The sequence below is a fragment of the Garra rufa genome, chromosome 22 (genome assembly GCF_049309525.1).
Source record: "Garra rufa chromosome 22, GarRuf1.0, whole genome shotgun sequence".
NCBI classification, from domain to species: Eukaryota; Metazoa; Chordata; class Actinopteri; order Cypriniformes; family Cyprinidae; genus Garra; species Garra rufa.
In genome coordinates, this window is record NC_133382.1 from 13538522 (window position 1) to 13562819 (window position 24298).

The 24298-nt window shown below is 36.5% G+C and overlaps 1 protein-coding gene across 1 annotated transcript; it reads right to left on the bottom strand.

The window, feature by feature from the left end:
* Positions 1-784: 784 nt before the first annotated feature.
* stat5b (signal transducer and activator of transcription 5b) lies at positions 785-23780 on the bottom strand. Its single transcript, XM_073828080.1, has 19 exons — positions 23687-23780; positions 18552-18687; positions 18294-18450; positions 18112-18201; positions 17839-18013; positions 13534-13667; positions 13265-13416; positions 10847-11002; positions 10574-10753; positions 9467-9554; positions 8817-8939; positions 8614-8706; positions 7160-7366; positions 6644-6738; positions 6416-6558; positions 6132-6287; positions 5782-5839; positions 4886-4990; positions 785-4753 (listed from the first exon to the last, which is right to left on the bottom strand). The coding sequence occupies exons 2-19, from the start codon at positions 18677-18679 to the stop codon at positions 4630-4632; spliced, it is 2364 nt and encodes a 787-aa protein (XP_073684181.1). The 5' UTR covers positions 18680-18687; positions 23687-23780; the 3' UTR covers positions 785-4629.
* Positions 23781-24298: the final 518 nt, after the last annotated feature.

Below are 24298 nucleotides of genomic sequence, written 5' to 3' on the forward strand. Positions count from 1 at the left end.
ATTTTCTCCTCCAACTTTAAAATCATTCTACATTGCTGCAGAAGTTTCGACCCAGTGTTTATAAAGTGAACATGCAAAGAAAGTCGCCCTTTACAAAAACAAAAGAAGAAACATTGAAGGACGATTTTGAAGTTGGAGGAGAAAATGAGATGGGAATTTTTTGACATACCTTAACTGTCTTGAACAGGACTGCACAGAGTACACATGTGCATGGCAGAGCTAGTCAAGACAAGCATTAGAGGTTTAAAAGTATATACATTTATTTTACTTTTTTTAGAAAATGGCAGATCATTTAGCTAGATACAACCTATATACAACTTATATGTCGGCTGGGATCATTTAGAGTCTTTTGAAGCTGCATTGCTGGAAGTGAACTACTCCTTTAAGTTTGTATAACTAGATGCACAAGCACCTGAGTTTCATAAAAAGGTTCTGACTTGACTACTGTACAAGATCAGCTAATTGTGGGATGTGTTCCTGAAAACTTTTATTTTCAATAGCCTTTAAATTTTTTTTATATCAGGAATGCCACAGATGCAATTAAGTGAAATCTTCAATACTATACATATTTCTGAATAGTGATCACTATGACAACTGTAAATGTAACTGTAACTTCACTGTCTTTCCACCCTTTCTTCAAAATACAATCATTCAACTCAAAACCATGCATTTATATCTTTATTTGCTAGGTAACCATGTAACAAAGGGTTAGCGTATAGCCAGCCAATCATTACTGACCCCCCCCCCCCCCCCCCCAAAAAAAAAAAAAAAAAAAACACAACAACAAAAACAACCAAACCATCACTTAGTGACGGGGTCCTGATCACCCCACATCTATGTTAAGTCATGATGACTGGCTGATTGGTCATTATCCCTTACACAGAACATAATGTGATGTTATTTCCAACAATAGGAAAAAGTACAAATAATGTTTAAAAAAGTAGATTTTGGGGGGGGAAACAATAAGACAGACACTAAAGCCAAGCCATCACATTAGGAACACATTAAAACCAAGTTACAGTTACTCTAAAGACAATTCAAGCAAGATTTATCTGCATTGCAACAGTATATTTATTTTTAGATAGCACTGTGGTAATTTTAACTATTTCTCTCTATATATATTTGTTTATTTTTCATATAAAATTCTGTCTGCATAGGTACTACAAAAACATCTCTTTGATGTGTATTTTCCTGAGATTTATTCTTGAGGAGAGCGACTTTTGATCTGGACTGACATGAAGTTTTACATTAAAAATTTACATTACTTTGTTAAATGGACTGGCCCTTTAAATACACATTTTTGATTAACATGGTCATTTGCCTTGACATCTATAAAATCCATTTCACTATACAGGCAAGAATGCTTAGAATGTTGAAAAGAAGCATTTGCCAATGGGGTAAAAAAAAAAAAAAAAAACTTTCTCTTGTACAATTCTGGCTCTCAAAGTGCACTGATTCATCATAGAGATTCTTTACTGAGAAAAAGATTTAAGTGCCAAAAGAATTTCAGATCTATATATATTTATGAAATCTGAAAGGATTTTTAAAAAAAGCTCAAAAATTTGCAGGCTAATAATAGACTTTGGTTTAACTACTGGACAAACCTCAGCTGTTTAAGGCACAGGAAGGTATCTGGGGCGGAAAGTCAGATAATCAGAAATCAGTCAAGATTCTAAACAGATCAGACACTGAGAATAAATGTTTTTAACAGACCCAACCACCATAACATGATCACCTGTTTATCAGAGAAGATGATGTTTCACCAAACCAAACATTTGCTGAGCAAATGTTGCTAAATGTGTTTGGTAGCACAGTGGCACACTTTTGGGGTAAATCACCTACTAATAGCCGACTGTGTCTCTGCACATCAAGAAAGGGTAGGAGAGAGTATGTGATCTTGAAAAATGTACACTCTTCAACCTTAACCAAAAGCTAATTTAAATATAAAATAAATAAAAAAATTAACGAAAGAATTTTGATTCTTCACTTTGTTCTGAAGATATAAAATTTAAAGGTGACATATCATAAAAATCTGACTTTTTCCGTGTTTAAGTGCTATAATTGGGTCCCCAGTGCATCTACCAACCCAGAAAACGTGAAAAAGGACAACCCAGTAACATTGTTTTGGTAAGCCTTTGCAAGCATGTGAAAAAATGAGTGCGTCAGATTTCGTTTCCCCTGTGATGTAGGATGGGGATTTCCACCCACAGTGGCATCATTTAGTTTTCACAAGCGACAACGGTGTATCAGTTTCAATTGCCATGCCAAAACTTTAAGGAAAGCATACTAACTGTTCGGTCTTTGGCTGCATAGACGAGCACAGAAAACTATTTAGTCCCAGCCTCTGAGGAGACAAGAGAGCAGTGAATGTATTTATTTATTCACTGTATATTATGCTGCAGCCACACAATTTCTTTCCCAGCTGTTTATCCTTACAGACATAACCGACTTGTTTTGTGACTTGTGTGTTTTTAACATAAACTTGTGTGTATTCGACAGTTTAAGCGTAATAAGACATGAAAAAAAAACTTAGTTTAGTACTCACGTGCCATGTGACAGCCGTGTTCTGTGCATTTGATTTAAACTAATATGGTTTAAAGCGCATAATTTTAGCGTGATAGACATGATAATTAGTGGTGTAACCGTTTACAAAATTCTCGATTCGTCGGTTTGATATGACACAGTGGTCACACAATTTAAAAAAAAAAATTTAACTGAAACTAATATCACAGTATCACAAGTTTTTTTTTTTTTTACTTTGCAGTGTGCCAACCAACTGATGATGAGCTAATGAGTGAGATGAGAAAGTCAAGAAGTTGGTAAAAGATTTAGTTTAGAAATTAAATACAAAGCTTTAAAATACTTTAGACTTTGGAAGGCCTTTTGCCGTTTATTTAGGATCACTTTTAACATTTGTTTCTTATTTTGTTGATTTTCAGTGGGTTAGGTATTTATCATTTTATATTAGGCCTTAGCATGGATTAGCATGGATTTGTATTATTAGTTTTATTAATTAATTACACGTTTAACATAAGTGAGTTTGTCGTACCGTTTTGTTGTAGTCAATTCAATCAATTGACGCCGAATTGCTGCTAATTCAAAAGTGAAAGTAAAATACACACATGCACTTACAAGCTATTTAAAAGCGAATAAACTTGAGGACAAGAGGAAAAAACTCTTAACGAACTACCTCACAATTACAACCTGCCTTATTAAGCACAGTTGCACTGAGAACATTATATTTCACACACTTTAAATTCTTTTATTTTCCAAATGTAATAGGATTGATCCAACAGATTTAATCCTAAATCATAGGGGAACTTAACCCGAAAGCCTTGTACCAAACGGTTCAATACGAATACGTTTATCGTTACACCCCTAATGGTAATCAAATGAAAACAGATGTTATTTTTAGTAGGGTATCCTAGGAATGAGCTGTAAAGGCATAGTCCTAAAAAAGGGAAAAAAGGGGGCAGGTGCAGCAGCTCAATTGCAGTTAAAGAGACATTAGTTCCACTCAAAATGGGCATTTTCAAAATGATATAATAAATGATCGATGGGGTATTTTGAGCTGAAACTTCACAGACACATCCTGGGGACACCTGAGACTTATATTACATATTGTAAAAAGGGGCATAATATGTCCTTCTTTAACTAAACTTGGTAAACTTAAACAATCCTCAGAATTCAAGTCAAGTTGTTTCAAATTCCACCCATAGGGGGCAACACAACTAAAAAAACATAACTCGGCAACCGTTAGATAGAGGAAATGCTTTCTAATAAGATTTAAGACTCCCAATTCCATATCTTATAAATCACCAATTAAATTTCATTAGCTAATAACGTGAAGTGTGAATATTTTGGAACGCATGGATATTCTGAGGTGACGTACCAAATTTCATACATTTTCAATACTAGGGGATGCTGTAACTAAAGTTGGGGAGAAATAACACCGCAATAACATCAATCAGGACAGCCAGGACTGCCTATTTAGTAGACAATGAAAGAGAGGGAATTGGAAAACCTGTTGCATACAGTCAGCATTCTTGGCAAATCTGTGTAGTGCCACTATAGATGAAGAAATGACACAATGCAGCCAGGGCTCCCAAGTCCTTCAACAACCTTGGAACGCTATTGATATAGACCGCCGACAGAGGAGAAAACCACAGAAAAAATGCAACTAGGCTAGTTTTGAATAGCAATTGGGCTGGTTTTGTTTTGCAAACCTGGCAACCCTGAATGCAGCGGTAAAGCATTCTAATTGGAGGTGGACAAACTGAGAAGACAGAATACTGAAAGCTCAGTGTCTTCAATTAGCCAACTGTGTGACTGGACTCAAAGTAGATTTTTATAACACAACTAAAACAATCAAGATAAAGGGCAATGAAAGTGGCAAACCCATATTGGGCTAGTAAATGAGCCACTCATATCCAGCCAAATAGAAGTGTATCACTGCACAGTCTACTGTTCTTCGGTGGTTAAAGATGGGAAATTACACATCAAACTATATATAAAACACATCCACTGATCAGCTTTGACAAACATAACATTTCACATTTGTTAAGATAAAAATGGAATGGAACCATCAAGTTTTTGTGTAGTTCGCATAAGAGATCACAAGGTTGAAGGTCATGACTGTTGTCCACTCCACTGGGTTTCCATGGGCTGACGCAGGAACTCCTCCACCTGTCGGGCCATGTCCATGGTCTCATCCAGATCAAATTCACCTTCCGTGTCTAACATGGCATCATTCCTTCAAATGCACACACACACACACACACACACACACACATACACCCTAATCATGCACTGGGTTTATTGCACAGATTAACAGTAATAGCATGGGGGAAAAAGAATTATATAGAAGATGTTTCTCAGAACTTACATTGATGGATAGATTGTGAAGTTGTGGTGTTGACTGACAGTGGGTGATGCTGCATGCTCCATGAAGGAATTCCCGGGAGATGGTTCAGGATTAGGTGAAGTAAACCTGGGAAAGAAAAAAATAAATGTATACAGGTCATCTGTATTAACATCTGATATGAATTTGTATTGCTTCTGGTTGAAAATACACATGACAATTGAAATACACGACAACTGAAATACACATGACAATTGTGTGAAATCAGTGTTCAACTTGGACAGTTTCATGTACATCTAATGTCCATTATTGAAGGAGCAGTTCCCTTCCAGAACAGAAATTTACAGATAATGTACTCACCCCCTTGTCATCTAAGATGTTCATGTCTTTCTATTTTCAGTTGTAAAGAAATTATGTTTGTTGAAGAAAACATTTAAAGGGAAATTTCATGTTTATCTGCTTACCCCCAGGGCATCCAAGATGTAGGTGACTTTATTTCTTCAGTAAAGCACAAACAAATTTTTTTTTAGTTTCTTGCACAGACCGATTGTTATGTGTCTTAAGACCTCAATGTATCATCACGAGCCACAGGGTTTAATTTAGTTTTGTCGGTGTATGTTTTTTTTTACTCTTAAAAGATTAGGTTACCGATGACTGCCATTATATGACTGACAGACTGCAACAGTTTTAGTTAAAAATCTTCGTTTGTGTTCTATTGAAGAAACAAAGTCACCTACATCTTGGATGCCCTGGGGTAGGGCTGCACGATTAATCGCACGATGTTGTGAGGCACATTTAGTCAATGAAGCCGGTACTTTGATTAGTAGTAAATCTCCATCACGTGCGTTCAGCTGGAGCGGCAATTAATAGACAGAGACGTAAATCACTGAAAAGCTACGAGAAAAGAGAACAATACTTACTCAACCTTCACCACCTGCTTGATCTCTGGTTTGACGTATCCATCACCCACTGCTTTTGCTGAAAAAACAAAATTACGTTAATTAAAAATTGTTAATAAAAACTCTTAAACACTTACTTCACTTCACTAAACCCAAGGTAAGCATATCAAACTCATGTCATCACGCTTGTGCTGAACAAAACCTTTTTTTTTTTCCTCTGATTGGTCTTTGCCTTTACTAGCTCAACAGACATATCGGTGAATGGGTCATCTACACCAATTACACAAATGACCAATATTGAATTCTAAAACCATTTTTTACACTAACAATCATTTAATAACATTTCTGTCCACAAGAGAAAACATGCATACAGTTTGGAGGTGTGCAGTAACGGGAGAAGACTTCCTCTTTCGGCTGGCTAGGATAGAGGAAGAGCAGATGGTTCAGATCACTGATCCGATCAGCCAGAGAGCGGATGGAGAAATCTTTAGTGGTGAACGGCATGAGGTTCCACACCATCCGTTCTCCTGCACAATGAAACACACAAACTCAGAATGATGGCTGCTGGGTAAATTCAGCTTAGACCCATGTTTGGTTGAATGCATCGAAGTTCTCATTAGTATTTTCTTCACTAACCATTTACTGTGCTCCTTACCTGCTTTGTTCGGGTTTTCTGCGACCCATGCAATAGTGATGCCTCCAATCTCAGAGTCACTGAAGCGCAGAAGGAATGTGCCGTTTGGTTTGGACATCAACATGTCCTGAGCTTGCTGTTTATTCAGAAAACCCAGAATCGCTCTGCAGAGAAAACAATATTACAAAATACAATATTTTACCAAATGTACTCTTATTAGTGCCTGATTTGTGCTGAATTAGTCCTTACCCATCATTCCAGTGAGACTTCAGATGTTTCTTCATGAGCTCAATGACCCCATCAAACCACTGCCAGAATGTGAAGTTCCTGCCTGGCAAACTCTCCTGTCAAAAAAAGAACACCCAAGAATGTATCCTGAGACTTGATATAATTGCATTCATTTCAAATATTCAGTCATTTTTCTTTTTACATCACTGGATGTTCTGAGGGGAAAAAATCTAAGGTTTTAGTAAAGGTTTAAAGTAAAGTCCAATTTATTATTTATGTTTACAGCACAGATTCTGTTTATTTTCACGGTGTAATTACATGTTCCTAGACATCCTGCACTAACATATTACAAGTCTTGAAATTAATACATGTCTCTAAAATGCAATTATTTTAATGAAACTCCACTTCATATGTGTACAGCAACATGCTCATTTAGAGCCAACTAATTTAGTCTAATTTGTTTACAAACTGTTCAGTCTGATTTGCCAACCACTGAAAAGAATCAACACAGAAAAACATCTTAATAATGATGTTTACCCTATTGAACTGAGACCAGGTGATGGTCATGTTGCAGTAGTCCTCAGGGTTGTTGCTGGAGCTGCTGAAGGCTTTCTGAGCGAGAAACACCAGATTGTCTTCTGACAGGCCTCTATCGCTCTGAACCTCTGACTTATATTTCATGTTCAATGCCTCGCACAGCTGCGGCCACACCACCTTATCAGGCACCACGAATGGCACTCGACCCTAACAAGAAATCATGAAGAATCAAATGAGTTGTAGCACACTGCAAGCACAAATGTTTTCAGGACATCACACATTTTGGTTGTGTAAAAGCATTTCAACATTTCAAACTGGACCCTGTTACGAGAGAGTTACTCTAATCTCAGTCTCGCACCAACAGTTTACAATAAATTAAGACATCATGCTCAGTGGGCCCCTGAAGTGGAAATGGACTACACCTGACACATTAGAAGACAACAGAAACAGACTATTTTTTACAGAAGTATTTTTTAAAGAAGTAAATCTGACCAAACTGCCAATTTTTTTTTTGCAAAACATTTTGCTTAAAGGATTAGTTCACTAGTTCAGAGCAAAAATGTATTGATAATTTACTCACCCCCTTGTTTTAAAAGATGTTCATGTCTTTCTTTCCTTAGTCATAAAGAAATTATGTTTTTTGAGAAAAATTCAGAAATTTTCTCCATATAGTGGACTTCTATAGTGCCCACGAGTTTGAACTTCCAAAATATAGAGTAAATGCAGCTTTGAAGGGATCTAAACAATCCCGGCAGAGGAAGAAGGGTCTTATCTAGCGAAATCATCAGTTATTTTTAACCACAAATGCTCGTCTTGTCTAGCTCTGCGATACACATGCATACTCTGTGCAATCCAGTTCAAGACAGGTAGGGTATGTCGAAAAACTCCCATCTCATTTTCTCCTCCAACTTTAAAATCGTCTCTGTTTTAGCTTTTTTGCAAAGGGTGTTTGACCTTTGCACAGTCACTTTGTAAACACTGGGTCGGTACTTCTGCAGTGCACGATTTTGTTGAAGTTGGAGGAGAAAATGAGATTGGAGTTTTTAAACCGGAGTGCACCGCGTATGCATGCGCATCACAGAACTAGAAAAGGTGAGCATTAGAGGTTAAAAAGTATCTAAATAGTTTTTTTTGTTGTTAGAAAATAACTGATCATTTGCTAGATTAGAATCTAGAAGCTGCAAACTCATGAGCACCACTGAAGTCCACTATATGGAGAAAATTCCTCAAAAACAATTTCTTTACGACTGAAGAAAGAAAGACATTGAACATCTTGGATGATAAGGGGGTAAGTAAATTATCTGTAAATTTTTGTTTTGGAAGTGAACTAATCCTTTAAAAAACTTTTGTTTGAAACAAAATGGGTGAAATGATTTTGCACAAATTATGAAACAACATTTTTACCAGCTGGAAAATCTCACAGCATAAACTGACTAAACTGAGTGTCCACTAACCGGCTCAGAGAAAGCATTATCCCACAATACTGTCGCTGTAGCGTTATTGTCTTGACTCCCATGAACGATGACCACAACAGGCAAGGATAAAGTCTGCATGAGAGAGAAACAAAAAGGGACAAATTTATAACCAATACAAAGTTGCATAATACAACACAACAAACATGACAAGACAAGATTTGTGTTTTAGTGCAATGCTTCACCTTTACATGAAACACAAGTTCATTGCCTCCCACACTGAACTGAGATTCAAACAGAACCGTAAACTTTTCTTCAGTCACTGACTCTGCCCCACGCCGATCTGACCGCTTAATACGCTTCAGAGACTGTAAACAAAAGTGAAAATAAGTCATCACAAACTATTTATCATGAAAAACATCTTAAAACAAGTTTTGACTAATCAAATTCCAAAACATCCTTTGAATCAAATAAAAGCAAGCAAAAAGCATAAAATTTAATCTTTATAACACTCATTAGGCCTTATTAACAAATTTCCGCAGGATGACTTGTGTTTCATGCAGTTGCTTCAGTAAGTGATCATATTGAAATATTACTAACAGTATAAAAGTTGTTCCTACATTTACTTTATTAAAACCAGTTTCACAGTAAAAAGATGTGCACCACAATGGGCCTTTTACTTACTTAAAAGTATGAACTATCAATCAGACAACAGAAGGCATGTGGTAGATTGTGTATTACAGGTTTCTCAGCAAAGTTTTGATCATGCTGATAATTTAGAGGCCTTAGAAATTGACTTAGAAAATGATACAATAGGCTTTATAGGGTTAACAGCATTTTGTGGTGCATGTAATCACACTCAATCTGTAATGTGAAGCCTTTAAGCGGAACTTACCATGGTCCTGAAGTGTGCACTTAGGGTGCCAGTGGTTTGGTGGTACTCCATCACACAGTTGTTGTTCAGAATTTCTCCACTGCTGTCACTTCAGCATGAAGAGAAGACAAACAGTCATGTAACTTTTTTACTGTCATTCAAAAACAGCAAGTTGTACACGACAAAATCAATTTACAAAAGTGATTTTATGTCCATAGAAAGCACATTAAATGTAAGTGTCTAATTTTAAGGTTTAAAATAGGTGTTTTGAGAATAAAATGTCAGAATTTGGTTGAAATAATGTTACATTGTCATTCAGTTTAACACACTATTTATGTAAAAATTTAAACATGCTTATTCCTACTTGTACATATTAAAATATATAAAAGGACAAGGGAGCATATTCAATTTTATTAAAGTAAAACATTTCTTACTGACAAACTGGCAAAACCTAGGATAGTGGCACATTTTAAAAATTTAAAATTATAACTAATTAGTATTTGGGGTGAAAGTAATTCTCTTTTAATATGTCATAGATAGATTTGTTGTAAATATGCCTGACAAGATTGTTACACTGAACGACATTTTAAAGGGTGTCTTCTGTAAATTAGGGGGAAAACGTATGATATCTATTTTTTGCTCAGAAAAACAAAAATGCAATAAAATTTAACAAAAAACTTTCTAATGTTTTTTTTTTGTTGGGAAAAACAACAATATAAAGCAGTATTACACTTATTGTTTTTATGCTTAAACCCTTTTTCATCTTTAACCCATAAACACACAGTAACAAAACAGTGTTTCTCTACAAGTCTTGGTGGTAAATTCCATAAAACCGTTAAAAGACAGTGACTACTGTAAACACAGGACACTGCACAACATTGCTAGCTTCGACAACTGGGCTAGCTTCCTAAAATGGATTTTTGGCACAGGTCCCTGGTATTATACAATAAAGCAACAAGCGCTTAAGCTCTTTCATGTAGCGTTTTATTCAATGTCAGATGAGACCATTATGTCAGTTGCTTGTTTTTTTTTCTGTAGTTAAAGAAAAAATGTTGCTGTTAAAAGTGCCTCATCTTATTTGAGTGGGACAGTGTCTGTCTGAATGCAGTTAGTGCTTTGCAATCTTACTTGCGGGTGTTCTCATTCTTTAGTAAGGCCTTGGCCTGCTGTTCGCTGATGATGGTGGCCTTAACCTGTGGAGGATTCATGTGGACATTGAGTTTCCCTCCGACCAGCAAGCGAACCGTTGCCGAAAATTTGGTTTGAGTCTTTAGCACTTGAGGAGGCTGTTTCTCAATTATAAATGTGCTGCGAAGAGACCAGAAGCAAAGACACTGTTGAAAACAACACTTCTCTAAGATAGACAACAGTAACCAATGATGCCAGTAACTGAGTACACACCTGGTGACAAGTGCTGATATGATGTCTGTGACGGTAGCATTGAGTTCAGTGAGCAGTTCTTCTGTAGGTCCGGGAATGGGCAGCTGCTGTGTCAGGTGTTCAACTCGGCGAATCTGCTGTCTGTTTTGCCAGATCATATCGGCCAACTTTTCACACCTGCATTCACAAAAAAAAAAAAACATAATGTACTGTACGACCAACATGTTCAAAAAGCTATACATCATGTTGAGATCCAAAGAAATTCAGGAACAAATGAATAAGAAAGTAATTGACATCTATCAGTCTGGAAAAGGTTATAAAGCCATTTCTAAAGCTTTGGGACTCCAGCGAACCACAGTGGTGAACCTTCCCAGGAGTGGCCGGCTGACCAAAATTACCCCAAGAGCGCAGCGACGACTCATCCAAGAGGTCACAAAAGACCCCACAACAACATCTAAAAAACTGCAGGCCCCTCTTGCTCTTGCCTCACTTAAGGTCAGTGTTCACAACTCCACCATAAGAAAGAGACTGGGCAAAAATGGCCTACATGTCAGAGTTCCAAGACGAAAACCGCTGCTGAGCAAAAAGAACATAAAGGCTCATCTCAGTATTGCTAGAAAACATCTTGATGATCCCCAAGACTTTTGGGAAAATACTCTGTAGACTGACGAGACAAAAGTTTAACTTTTTGGAAGGTGTGGGTCCCATTACATTTGGTGTAAAAGTAATACAGCATTTCAGAAAAAGAACATCATACCAACAGTAAAATATGGTAGTGGTACTTGTGATGGTCTGGGGCTGTTTTGCTGCTTCTGGACCTGGAAGACTTGCTGTGATAAATGGAACCATGAATTCTGCTGTCTACCAAAAAATCCTTAAGGACAATGTCCGGCAATGTCTGTTCGTGACCTCAAGCTGAAGCAAACTTAGGTTCTGCAGCAGGAAATTGATCCAAATCAGACCAGCAAATCCACCTCTGAATGGCTGAAGAAAAACAAAATGAAGACTTTGGAGTGGCCTAGTCAAAGTCCTGACCTGAATCCAATTGAGATGCTGTGGCATGACCTTAAAAAGGCGGTTCATGCTAGAAAACCCCCCAATGTGGCTGAATTACAACAATTCTGCCATGATGAGTGGGCCAAAATTCCTGCACAGCGCTGTAACAGACTCATTGCAAGTTATCGCGAACGCTTGATTGCAGTTGTAGCCTAACCATTTATTAAGTTTACTTTTTCACATAGGGCCATGTGGGTTTGGATTTTGTTTTCCCTTCATAATAAAAAAAAAAAACTTAATTTAAAAACTGCATGTTGTGTTTACTTGCATTATCTTTGATTCATATTTAAATTTGTTTGATGATCTAAAACATTAAAGGTGCCATAGAATGGAAAACTGTATTTACCTTGGCATAGTTAAATAATAACAGTTCAGCACATGGACATGACATACTGTGAGTCTCAAACACCACCATTTCCTCCTTCTTATATAAATCTGGTGTTTGCAAAAGACCACTGAAAAATAGGTCAATAGGCCAACATAACACCGACTATTACGCAATAGCCCCGGGATCGTTAATAGTTACGCCCCCAACATTTGCATCGCCCAATCATCATTAACGTCAGTACATCAGTAAAATAAGACAAGCCACTGAAGGGACATGGTTAGCTTAAACTCCACATAAACGGAGAGATGACTGCGCGGATGATGGTGAATGATGGAGAAATTACTGCGCTGATGATGGCGAATGATTTACAGATCCTGAGCATCACAAACAAGCATCTAAACTTGTGTGGTAAGTACTTGTGTCTCTGCCTTATAACTTTACACAGAACACATGCATCACAATAGTGAGAGTAAAATGTCGACGATTCAAAACGGCAGATTCAACAAACCGCATATTAAAAGCGGCTAGAGCTCTGTAACTAAATATATATTTTTATCCATGTGCGAGCTATAGAGATGAGCAGCTCTGTGAAACAGCCAATCAGAGCAGAGCCCCTCATTAATATTCATGGATCTTCCAAATAAGGCAATAACAGAGCATTTCATTCTAGGGACAAATCCTAGGGTTGTAAATGGACCTGTAAAACCGTTTCTGGAGAATTTTTGCCCTTTCCTATGCCATAAACCTTCTATGCATATATCAGAGAACAATTTAAAATATTGTTTCAATGCATTCTATGGCACCTTTAAAGTGTGACAAACATGCAAAAAAATGTAAAATCAGGAAGAGGGCCAACACTTTTTCACACCACTGTATATGTTGCCTCGATATGTCAATAGTTGATGGAAAACACGTAAGCTGCCTTTTGTGATGATGTGAAACAGGCTTTAGGGTTTGTGCTAGGTCATAAGTCACATTAATTAGCTTATAAAAAGTAAAAGTCTATGGTAGCCCCTGTAAACATGCATAGGTATGTGTATACTGTGCATCAGTACCAGGCTTGCAGTATGTCCAGTCCACCCTCTGATGGTCCTCCATTGCCTGCGAGCTGCTGTCGTCTCTTCCATTGAATCAGTTCATCGTCCACAATAACAGTTTGCTGTTTTCTCAACAGAGCTAGAGTTCTCTGATGCTTCTCTGCCAGTTCCTATACACAAACAGAGATTTTAATGGAAAATATTGCTACTGATTTCCATAAAATCTTTCTTACTGACTTCATACTGTCACCAGTTAAAAAAATGTGTATCATGTTGATACAGTGTACCTGTCTATACTTCTGTAAGGTGTTGGCCTCTCGAGTGAGCCAGGTCTCCAACGTGGACTTCCTGCTCTGCAGACCCGTTTCTCTCTGAACACGCTCAGCTGGAGGAAGGCTGGCCGCCAAACTACTCAACTGAGCTATACGACAAACAAAAAACTTTAATTAATCGACTAAAAACACAGTTCAGTGACTCATTACTCAAAAGCATTCCGTGTTCAACATGTTCAAAACTGACACACTTTGATTCGACTGCTTCAAAAGATGATTTATGGACATCGCTATGCACATCAGAAAAGGCTATATTCTCCCATTTGTCCAGTTTTCTTCCTGTAGATTGGGGTATGGAATCTTTCTCCTGCAGAAGCCATCTTCCAGCAGAGTTTAGGCCCAACAGACCTGTCTGGAAGTTTTTTAGTAACCATGAAGACTTTGATATTGGGTTTGGAGCATCAAGGAGCAAGACTGGTCATTCTTATGTAATTTTTTATTTAATTGATCAAAAAACTCAGTAGTTTGAATTACAGTTGCAATCAAAATTTCTTAACCCCCTTGACCTGCAAGACAATTTACTAAATTAGTTAATTGACTAGGCATTAGTACTATATCAGAGAAAGTTCATGTTCAAAATTATTCAACCCCCAAAAGTCAAATTTGGTGCAGAAACTCTTATTCTTTAAAACCACCAATAAACACTGTTTGTAAGTGTTTAGAAGCTTCTGTCACCTCTCTATTACAGTCTTGGTCCATTCCTTGCCTGAAAAAGCTTTTAGATCACTGATTTTCACTTTGCCACTGCTTTCTTCAAATTCAACCTAATATTTTCAATGAGAATTAAATTTGGAGACTTAGGCCGCTCAAGAAAATTCTATGACTGATCCCTGAACCAAGCATAAGTAGATTTTGAATATATAATTTGAGATGGCTGTCCTGCAAGAAAGTCCATTGATCATCAGCTTCAGTCTTTGCACCAAAGGCATCACAATTCTTGCCAAAATGGCCTGATACTTCAAAGAATACATGATTTCCTTCATACAGTCATGATTTCCACTTCCTGCAACAGTAAAAGACCCCCATAACAGGACTGGCCCACTTCTATGTTTGACGATGGAGATGGTGTTCTTCTGCTCATAAGTTTTGCCTTTTTTGCACAAGACACACCATTGATCCATAGGTCCAAAAAGAGTGGTATTCGGCAAAATGCCTCAACATGATGGTCATACTTGCCTAGTGTTCTTATACACTGCATTGAAATGATTTTCCTCCTTTCGTCAGGTCATCTTACAAGTCTTTGGCTGTACAAGTTGTTCTGATCAAACATTTTATGATATTGTCCTTTTTTTAACACCCTCAAGGTTTTCTGATACAACACATTTTAAACACAAGAATAAGGCTGCCAGCTCTGTCTCTAAGAACTTTTAATGTCTTGGAAATCTTCATATAGCCTTAGACTTTCTAAAGTAATAAAATTCTTTATTAATAAATAATAAATTTCTTCTCTATTGCTTCTCTGTATCTTTTGTGAGAGCTCTGTTGACTTTGCCATATTTGGCACTCAACTTCAGCAGTCAGCTAACCGTATGTGTAACAGCTCAAGCAAATTCTGTTTTCTAATTTAGTTTCTAAAGGTTTAATTGTGTTTTAAGACAATTTTGTTCCCCACCATACAAATAAGTGACCCAAAAACAGCAATGTTGAATATTATGACATAACGGTGTTATTAAGTAATCCTACAACTCAAAAATATTACATTATATATTGACATGATCAGTTTTAATATGCCAGTAATCTGTTATAGATGCAATTTTTATAAAGTCCTGGATCTTCAGAAAAGTACTGCAGTCTCCTGGGGGGTGAATAATTTTGACTGCACCTTGTAGTCTGACATTTTTTTCCCCAAATCAGTCAGGCTTGTGTTTTCCGAAAGATTCGCTAGCCAACTTGTAAGTCGTCGTAAGTATGAATAGTTCAATGATTTGTTTAGCATTAGCGAAACCAAGAGGCAAAAGAACATTCACAGCATCGCAAAGCCACATGGTTGATGCCATGTTTTGTTACAGCAGCATTTTGTAGAAATTATGATGCAAGCACAGTTTTGGGAAACAGTTGTGACTTGGTAGTTAGGCAGAGTTACATTGTTGTATGGGAAATGCACTCCAAGGCAGCTACTGAATAAACATCGGACTCACTAAACTGCAACTTCCATGTTAATGCATCATTACTTTAATTTAGCCATTAGGCTGCTTTTACTTGTTCAATCACCAAAAAGCAAAAATATATTCTTTCCTTATTTGTCAACCTCAATGGTAAGTCATATGTACATACTATAAAAAAGGTTTTGCTGATTTGCTTGCAAGCCATTCGGTATCATGCATTCAGCAGTGTTGTAGCATTATATGAAATAAACTCACTGTATATCAGGGCTCTAGACTAACTTTTTGCACTGGTTGCACTGGTGCACCTAACTTTTTTTCTTAGGTGCACCAGCACAAAAGTTAGGTGCACCCAAATTTTCAACCGCATCACATTTAACACCGCAGTTTTACAAGTTAACTTTTTTTATTTATTTATTTATTTGTTTTGTTTTTTAAATCGCTGTCCATATAGGCAATATTGACTTGTAAATGATTAACTAACAATCTGGTCAATATAAAGTTTTTTTTTTGATTCGCAATTCTACAAGAAAGGCAACTTACTGAAAAAGTGTTTAAATGCTTTACTGAGCTGAAATCAAAAAGAAAGTTTGGATACTATAGTGTACTAAATTTTGCAAAATAGCAACATTTAGTACACTATAGATGTTCCTAAACTTATCCTAAGAAGTACTCAATAATTTTTAGTATATTAAGTGTAAAATTAGTGTTTGAAAACAGAGTAAGTATTATTTAAATGCATTATAGAAGTGCACATTTTTTCCATTTGGCGTAGTTGGTGTTACACTGTGTTTGGTTATGTGCTGATTACATTATTTGCTGCAGCACCTTCCCTGTCATTTTGCATTTTTATAGAAATAAAAAATAATTTACTGCAGTTGGAAAATGTAAGCTACAATTCTAAACTGAACGCATCTGACAACAGAGTTACCAAGTCTATATGACATAACTAGCCCAATGGCCAGCCAAGAACAACCCAAAATAGCGTACTGACCATATCCCAAATATAAAAAATTTCCATATCTAAAATACACATTTTATAGTTGTGCACATTGATCATAAACACTGCTCAAAGGCTTCCTACCCGTAGCCTTTACAAAACCTAACATCCAGCACCGTTTTATAGGTATAACGCAACAATTTTAAATACAGGCATTTTATTGAAATTTAATTTCTGCAATATTTTAAACATTTAAACCACTGGGGGAAATGAACCCAGGGCAACAGTTTAAAAGTAGACCAATTCCGTGGGGGAAAAACGCGGACTTGGCAACCCTGCATCCAACACGAGCTGCTGGAGTTAATGTCATTGCACACGAGTATTAAATTTCCGCACGTTAAAAAATAAATACGAACTCAGGTTATTATGTTAATCGAGTTTACACACTGCCTCTGAAACTTTCGTCCGTCATAAAAAAAAAAAAATTCAGATCAGGTTCGATTTTCTGCATTTTGCATCCATAATAAGCATTTTCATATGAAAGGATGGCGAATATGAGAAAACTGAAAAAACGCATAAAAAAATCGGACTCAGTGTGCAATGACCTTTAGATTTGACTGATCATGGGTCGAAAGTAAGGAGAGATGACTAAAAAAAAACATGCTAGAGGATTTGCTGCTCAATCTTGTGTTCACTGACAAATTATAAGATGCGCTGCTCCCTTTACACAGAGTGCGCGTTATTATCGCAAAATCGAAAGTAATAGTAAACCGCGCGACCACTCATTTAAAAGCTATTTCAATACCATGCATATAGAAAGTGCGAAAATTATATACAATATTAGAATGTTTGCGGGTGCGGGCGGTAAGAAAAAAATATCGTTCTTTTCATCTTCTCTCATAATCCGCGGCTACATCCACTGTTTACCTGATGGGCTACATTACTCACCTCTCTCTGTCTGACTGCATCACATGCATTTTCAAACGTACACACACGTACAGGAATATCTGGACCACGGCCAATCAGAGGGGGGGGCGGGATCCGTCCTTCATCTCTGATTGGTTTCGTTTTTTTCCCCCTCGAACTGCTGGTCGCACCGGTGCAACCTTTGATTTTTTTTTAGTCGCACCATTGAGAAATTAGGTCGCACTCTAGAGCCCTGTATATGATATATAAATGATACTGGATGTTGCAGATCGAGACAGCATATGTTCATACCCTGTATCCTCAAGCTCTCCTGGTACTGAATGATGAAGTACTCTTGACTGTGCTGCAGCTTGCGGAGGTCATTCTCTGTGTCCTGTGTCATGGCACGTAGCTCCTCAAACGTCTGGTTTATCTGCTGATATCTCTGAGGAGTCCCATCTACTGGACCTGACCCCGGACTGCTGGCCTGATTGGCCACAAACAAACAAGATATCATTTGCTCACAATCCAATTATGACATTTTTAGTGTAATCAACAACCCAAAAATCTGCATGTGTGACTTACGTTGGATGCTTCCTGTACAAGTCTTTGCTCAGTGTACAAGATGTGTTTGACACACCGCACAAGCTCCAGAGGGCAAGGGTCATACGAGCTCTAAAAAACATAGGATTATCATCATGGTTATGAACTCGATCCAATTTGGCTCAACTGATATTTTAGAAGAAAACTGCATCTGGCTCTCATACCTTCAGCTGTGTGGCATAATGACCCAGTTTGATCTTCAGCAGGAAACCATCTTCACCCATCTGATGCTCTGCCCTCCTCTGCAGCTCCTGGATCAAACCTTCCAGTAGACGCTTTGCTTTAAACTCATCCTGCTGGTTCTCCAAGTCAATGGCATCCCTGCACAAGACACAAACACTCTTCAGTCCATTTCATGCCCTGCTATGATAGTAAACAGATTTTATTACAGACTGATCTGCTAGCATAGCAAACACACATACCATGGCTGAGCCTCCAGCCACTGCGCCAGGTAGTGGCGCACCTCGATGGGGAAATGCTGCCCATAGAGAGACTGCATCTGATGCAGAGCGTCCCCCTGCAGCTGCTGCGCCTGAATCCACAGTGCCATACCTGGCTCTGAACAGACAGATGGAGATGTGCATTTGTAACTTGCGCTGAACATGACCTTCTATTTTCAGGGTTTGATGAAGGCAAACTTGGATTCAAAATGCAAATTTTATTTCGGAGACAACAAAGGTTACACTTTATTTTAGGGTTTTATTGTTACAGAATAAATTTACATTTAAGTACTGAGTAATATTTATTAATTACATGTCCTTACTATATGGTTAGGGTTTAGATTTGGATTAGGGTTACTTGCATGTAATTACACATACTTAATTGTTATTATAACAGCAAGTACATGTAACGTGTAACACGGACACCTTCACTGTGTTATCCAACAACTGAACAGCTTTGTTCACATACTATTATAAAAAAAAGCAGCAGACAGTAGTGTTTTCTATTAATTAGCTAGACTGTGGTTACCCGCATATTTTAATAAAATAACTTTATTGTTGTGTTTTACACCATTGCTTTGGCAAAATATCTATCAATCAAACTAAATTCACAAGCATGATATGGCTTATCAAACAGCCTATTTTCTACAATAATATTAAAAATCAATAAAAAATTCTGCTGTTTTTTTTGTTTTGTTTTTTTGTAGAGGGTACCAGGGCAATACTATGGAGATAGATTTGTTGCATTATTTAGAATGAATAGATTAAGAACCACAAATAAATGTAAAGATATTAACCAACATTTGACAAATAAATAAAACGAGATTTGCAGATCAAAAAAAAAAAACATATTCACAACTGTCTTTTTATATTACAAACACAACTTTGCCTGGCATTAATTTGTGAATCACACGCTGTGAATTTGTAGATCGCTGCAGGCATTTGTGGATTTAGAAACATTTCTAGCATCAAGACGCACACCAATCCACAAATGCATGGACTCCATCCACTGTCTACAGAAGCCAATCAGATAACAGCCAAGTTTTGCTGACCAATCACAGCACATTCTCGCTATAACCAATCACGTTATGCTTTACAATCAGGGCGGTCTCGTCCTAAAATAACATGACCCTTCCATAAACAGTCTGTATCCAGTATAGAGTTGTTCCCATAGCCGTAATTTAAAGCGGTGGTTCTCTGGTATTTTCAAAGGCATATACAATATAATATACTGTGGCTTGGTTTGATTAACCAGTGGTGGAAATGGCCAAAAATCACTGGGGGGGCTCTATCTTGGAAGGGGGGTTAATAATGGTAATTTTAGATGACCATTCAGATGTATTTAATTATAAAACCCTTCATAATCAATAATAACATTTATTAATAACTTATTTCATATTTTCTCTAAACCTGCAATTCTGGCCAAATTAAAGATAGATTGTGTGTGAATTTGCACATGTTAATTATGTAACATTATGTAATTAATATTAACATCATTAATGACCCCTTGTGTTCAAGGAATTTTTTTGTAAATTGATTAGTGAAATGAAAGAATGATTTAATAAAAAATTAGAATGATTATTGTCTCTAATTGGTCTGTTTAATTAAGCCCTTATAATACTTCTTATTTAGAGGTACAGTACTGCATGATTTGTAGATTATATTTAATTAACGCTTTGCAAAAACTTTTGCAATTAGTTTATAAAAATGTAGCATTACATTCTGAAGGACTCCATGCTTACATTTCGTTTCAGGAGCACTAGTGCTTCTTTTTTTGTAATGCCTTTTTTTAACTTTATTAAATGTATGTCATATTTTGTGCCAAAAATTTAGATTTATAAACTTGTACCAAAAACTTAAACAATAATTAAACAATAAACAATAAATTAGTTGTTAAACAATAAATTAATTTAAAATCATAAGATACAATCAGGAAGAATATGTGGCATTAATACACCCCCCCCCCCCAAACAAAAAGTTATGGGATATAAAGTTTTGAAAATAAACATTAAATGATTTAAAGGGATAGTTCACCCAAAAAATGAAAATTTGATGTTTATCTGCTTACCCCCAGGGCATTTAAGATGCAGGTGACTTTGTTTCTTCAGCAGAACACAAACGAAGATTTTAACTTAAACTGTTGCAGTCTGTTAGTGATTTAATGGCAGTGGATGGGCACCAAACCTTTAAAAGTAAAAAAAACAAACAAAAAAAACATGCACAGACAAATCCAAATTACACCCTGCGGCTCGTGACGAAACACTGATGTCCTAAGACACGAAATGAACGTTTTTTGCAAGAAACTGAACAGTATTTGTATCATTTTTTTTTTTACCTTTGATGTATTGTAACAAGCCGCAGGGAGTAATTTGGATTTGTCTGTGAATTTTTTTTATTTACTTTCAAAGGTTTGGTGCCCATCCACTGCCATTAAATCACAAACAGACTGCAACGGTTTAAGTTAAAAAAGTTTATTTGTGTTCTGCTGAAGAAACAAAGTCACCTACATCTTGGATGCCCTGGGGGTAAGCAGATAAATATCAAATTTTCATTTTTGGATGAACTATCCCTTTAAATTTATACTTTAAAAATGCAACTGAAACCACCAGTAGGTGGCAGCAAGTCACTGTCTTTGTCACTGAATTATTCATTCAATCGATTCGTTCAAACGGCTGACTTATTCAGGAACAAAGTAAGTGGCTGTCATTGATTCATTGACTCACTAGATTTGTTCAAAAACAAAACGGTGCTGTGTTTGCTTGGAGATGTGTAGCGGCTCAGCTGTGACTTTGTTTGGAACTATTTTTGTTGACAAAATAGAGTACAATCAGACAACAGTGTTTCGAAATCCAATTTTAAATATCTTTCACTGTACACATTTTTAGGGCCCTTAAATTTCCTATTTGAGCCAATGCAGCTAAATTAAGTTATTTAAGGTTGAGACCGCCATGACTGTAAAGCATAACGTGATTGGTTATAGCGAGAACGTGTTATGATTGGTGAGCGAAGCTTGGCTGTTGTCTGATTGGCTTCCGTAGACAGTGGGTGGGGGCGCATTTGTAGATTGGTGTCTTGACACTAGAAATTTTTCAAAATTCACAAACGCACAGCAGGGCTCAATGCTTAGGTCGGGCCAGTGGTCAAAATTTTCACTGGCCCTGCCACATTGTGAACTGTGATCTTGCTCTGCTGCTACAGTATTTTTTTCCTCTTTATGTTTGTCTTCAGCGTCTCTGGCCTCTGTTAACGAATGTATAAAGAATTCGTAATATTTCCACACACATGATAATTTGAAAAATAATTGCATGCAGTTTATGTGTAAGCCTGAAACAGAGATCGATTGAAATATGTCCGGTTGATCGGTGCACCTGTACTTCACTGTATAAATTAAATATAGATGAATCATTGTTAAAGCTACAAAGTTACTTGTTAAAACGGGCATTTTGACATACTTTTGTATGTATTTGTCCGTCAGAGACACGCCTCTTTGTGATCACGCTGTGCACAAAGAACACAGCATGTGAAATCATTGAAATCACTTGAAATGTTAAATTGACAAGGCCTAAAAACACACGGAATTTCGTTAACTGTCCCGAGTGTCTTTCATGCAAGTCCTGGGCCATCAGGCACTCCTTATTGTCGAGCCCTGCACAGTGTGTGATTCACAAATGAATGCCAGGCAAAGTTGTGTTTGTAATATAAAAATAAATATATTTGTATATTTGTTTTTATTTGCAAATCTTGTTACATTTATTTGTGGATATCATTCTATTTATTTGTCAATGTGTTTACTTTTTGTTAATCTCTTTACATTTATTTGTGGATCATAATCTATTTATTTGGAATAATGCAACAACTACTACATACTACACTAACTTCTGAGCTGACTTACAAAACTACATTTTCACTGCAGTCACAACATGGAGGTCAGATCATAGCAACTTCCATTTCATGCTGTCTTTAAAAGTAATACGCATCATTGCACAATGAATGTCTCAATAGTAGTATACTACACGGTCATCACATGACTTCTTGATGTTGCATGTTTAAATCAATAATCATCCTGAAAATACACATGGTTCATTTTTGTGCACTTTTGTGTAAAAACAACTGAACTTCAGGCAGTCAAATCAATCAGAAAAAAATGCTTAAAACATGGTTTCAGCTTCATTCATCACACTAGAAATGGAATGTCAAGTCAAGCGCACTACACATGAGGGCTAAAATATTTTTTGCCAAAGATCATCCAGATATTCTATGCATACATGATCTGTGCATACTGTTCACAGTATTTATTCTATAAAACTGTAGGAACAGTACAAGTAGTATGTTGTTAAAAAAAGTATTGAGGCTAAACATTCTACAGAAACAGAACAGTATGGTAGATGTTTCAACCAATCTTTTTTTAGACAAACTAATGATGTCCAAACATGCAGAATGTGTCCACACATACTAAACTGCATTATGGTATTTTCTATGCAGCATGTAAACACCATGGAACACTGGTATGGTAATCAGTTACTGTAATTTCACCATGACACAATCACTGTACTTTTTGTAAGGGTATTAGCTAGTTCATAATCTTTTGAGATATACGGAATAATTAAGTTTATATTAACCTTAATTAATCCGTATTCCTATTTTTGAACCTGACATTAGCATACACAAACATTAGCATCAACACAAACTTGTTGCTTTAAACTCAAGAAGTGAGTTAACTGTACGACTACAGACAAACTAAAATCAAACATCCCCGAAATCTTGTTTTACGGTATGAAAACTCCACACATTACACATTTATTGTCAAACGATGAATTTGACGGTTCGTGAGATGTTTAGTTAGCATTAGCAATTAGCACTGACACCTAGCATTAGCTCGTTTCTTAGGATAAAGCATACAAACACAAGTGTTTAAAACTTTAATATTTACATCTGACAGTTTATCTGTGCCATAAACCATATAAACCAGTTTGTGTCTGGATACATGATACATTATCACTCACTGGAGCAGTTTATCGTCTGCTAAGCTAACTAGTAAAAGTACTTCATAATGCATAGTCAGCTGAAACCAGTCGTCTGAGATCAACTGAATAAAGGTGATAGAAACATGTGCTTACAGCATTAACGGAGACCTGCAGCAGAACGATCTGATGATGGTTTGTAGACGTTAAATGTTTGACAGGGTTTACCCCTCCATGAACTCAACTGTACAAAAACACCAGAGCAACTCTGAGCTGAACACACCTACACTGACATCTGCTGACCACCACAAGATCTTATTTTGTTTTATTTATTTTATTTTAATTTACTTTAATAAACTATGTGTAGCCCTGTACAAAATTCATATATGTTTACAGAGCATAAAAGATAAGTAACAGTGTAATAACAGGCTGTGTTTAAAAAAAAAGTTCATAAATAGAGTCCATGGTAGTTAAAAAATCGTTAAAAGGTGTGCTAGTAAAAAAAAAAGCATAAATATAATATACAGTTTAATAAATAAGACTATTTACAGTTAAAGATAAATTCATACAAAAGTCTTTAAGTTCATCTGAGAGAAAAGTAGAGAAGAAGAAGCTGTGTTTATCTGTATAACCTAACCTGTTAACTGTCACATGTCAATCATTTAATTCCTGTTGTGCTGTGTTAATAATTGATAATAATTGTTTAAATTAATATAATTGATTTATTCTTTGAAACTTTAATATTAATTTATGCAATTGCAGTGCCTT

Bases quoted from the DNA above. Each gene is read 5' to 3' on its own strand.
- stat5b (XM_073828080.1), bottom strand. From the start codon at position 18,679: ATGGCACTGTGGATTCAGGCGCAGCAGCTGCAGGGGGACGCTCTGCAT. The intron at 9,555-10,573 runs GTAAGATTGCAA...TTCATGCTGAAG, and splicing joins AAGAATGAGAACACCCGCAA to TGACAGCAGTGGAGAAATTC. The intron at 4,754-4,885 runs GTAAGTTCTGAG...GTGCATTTGAAG, and splicing joins TTCACAATCTATCCATCAAT to GAATGATGCCATGTTAGACA.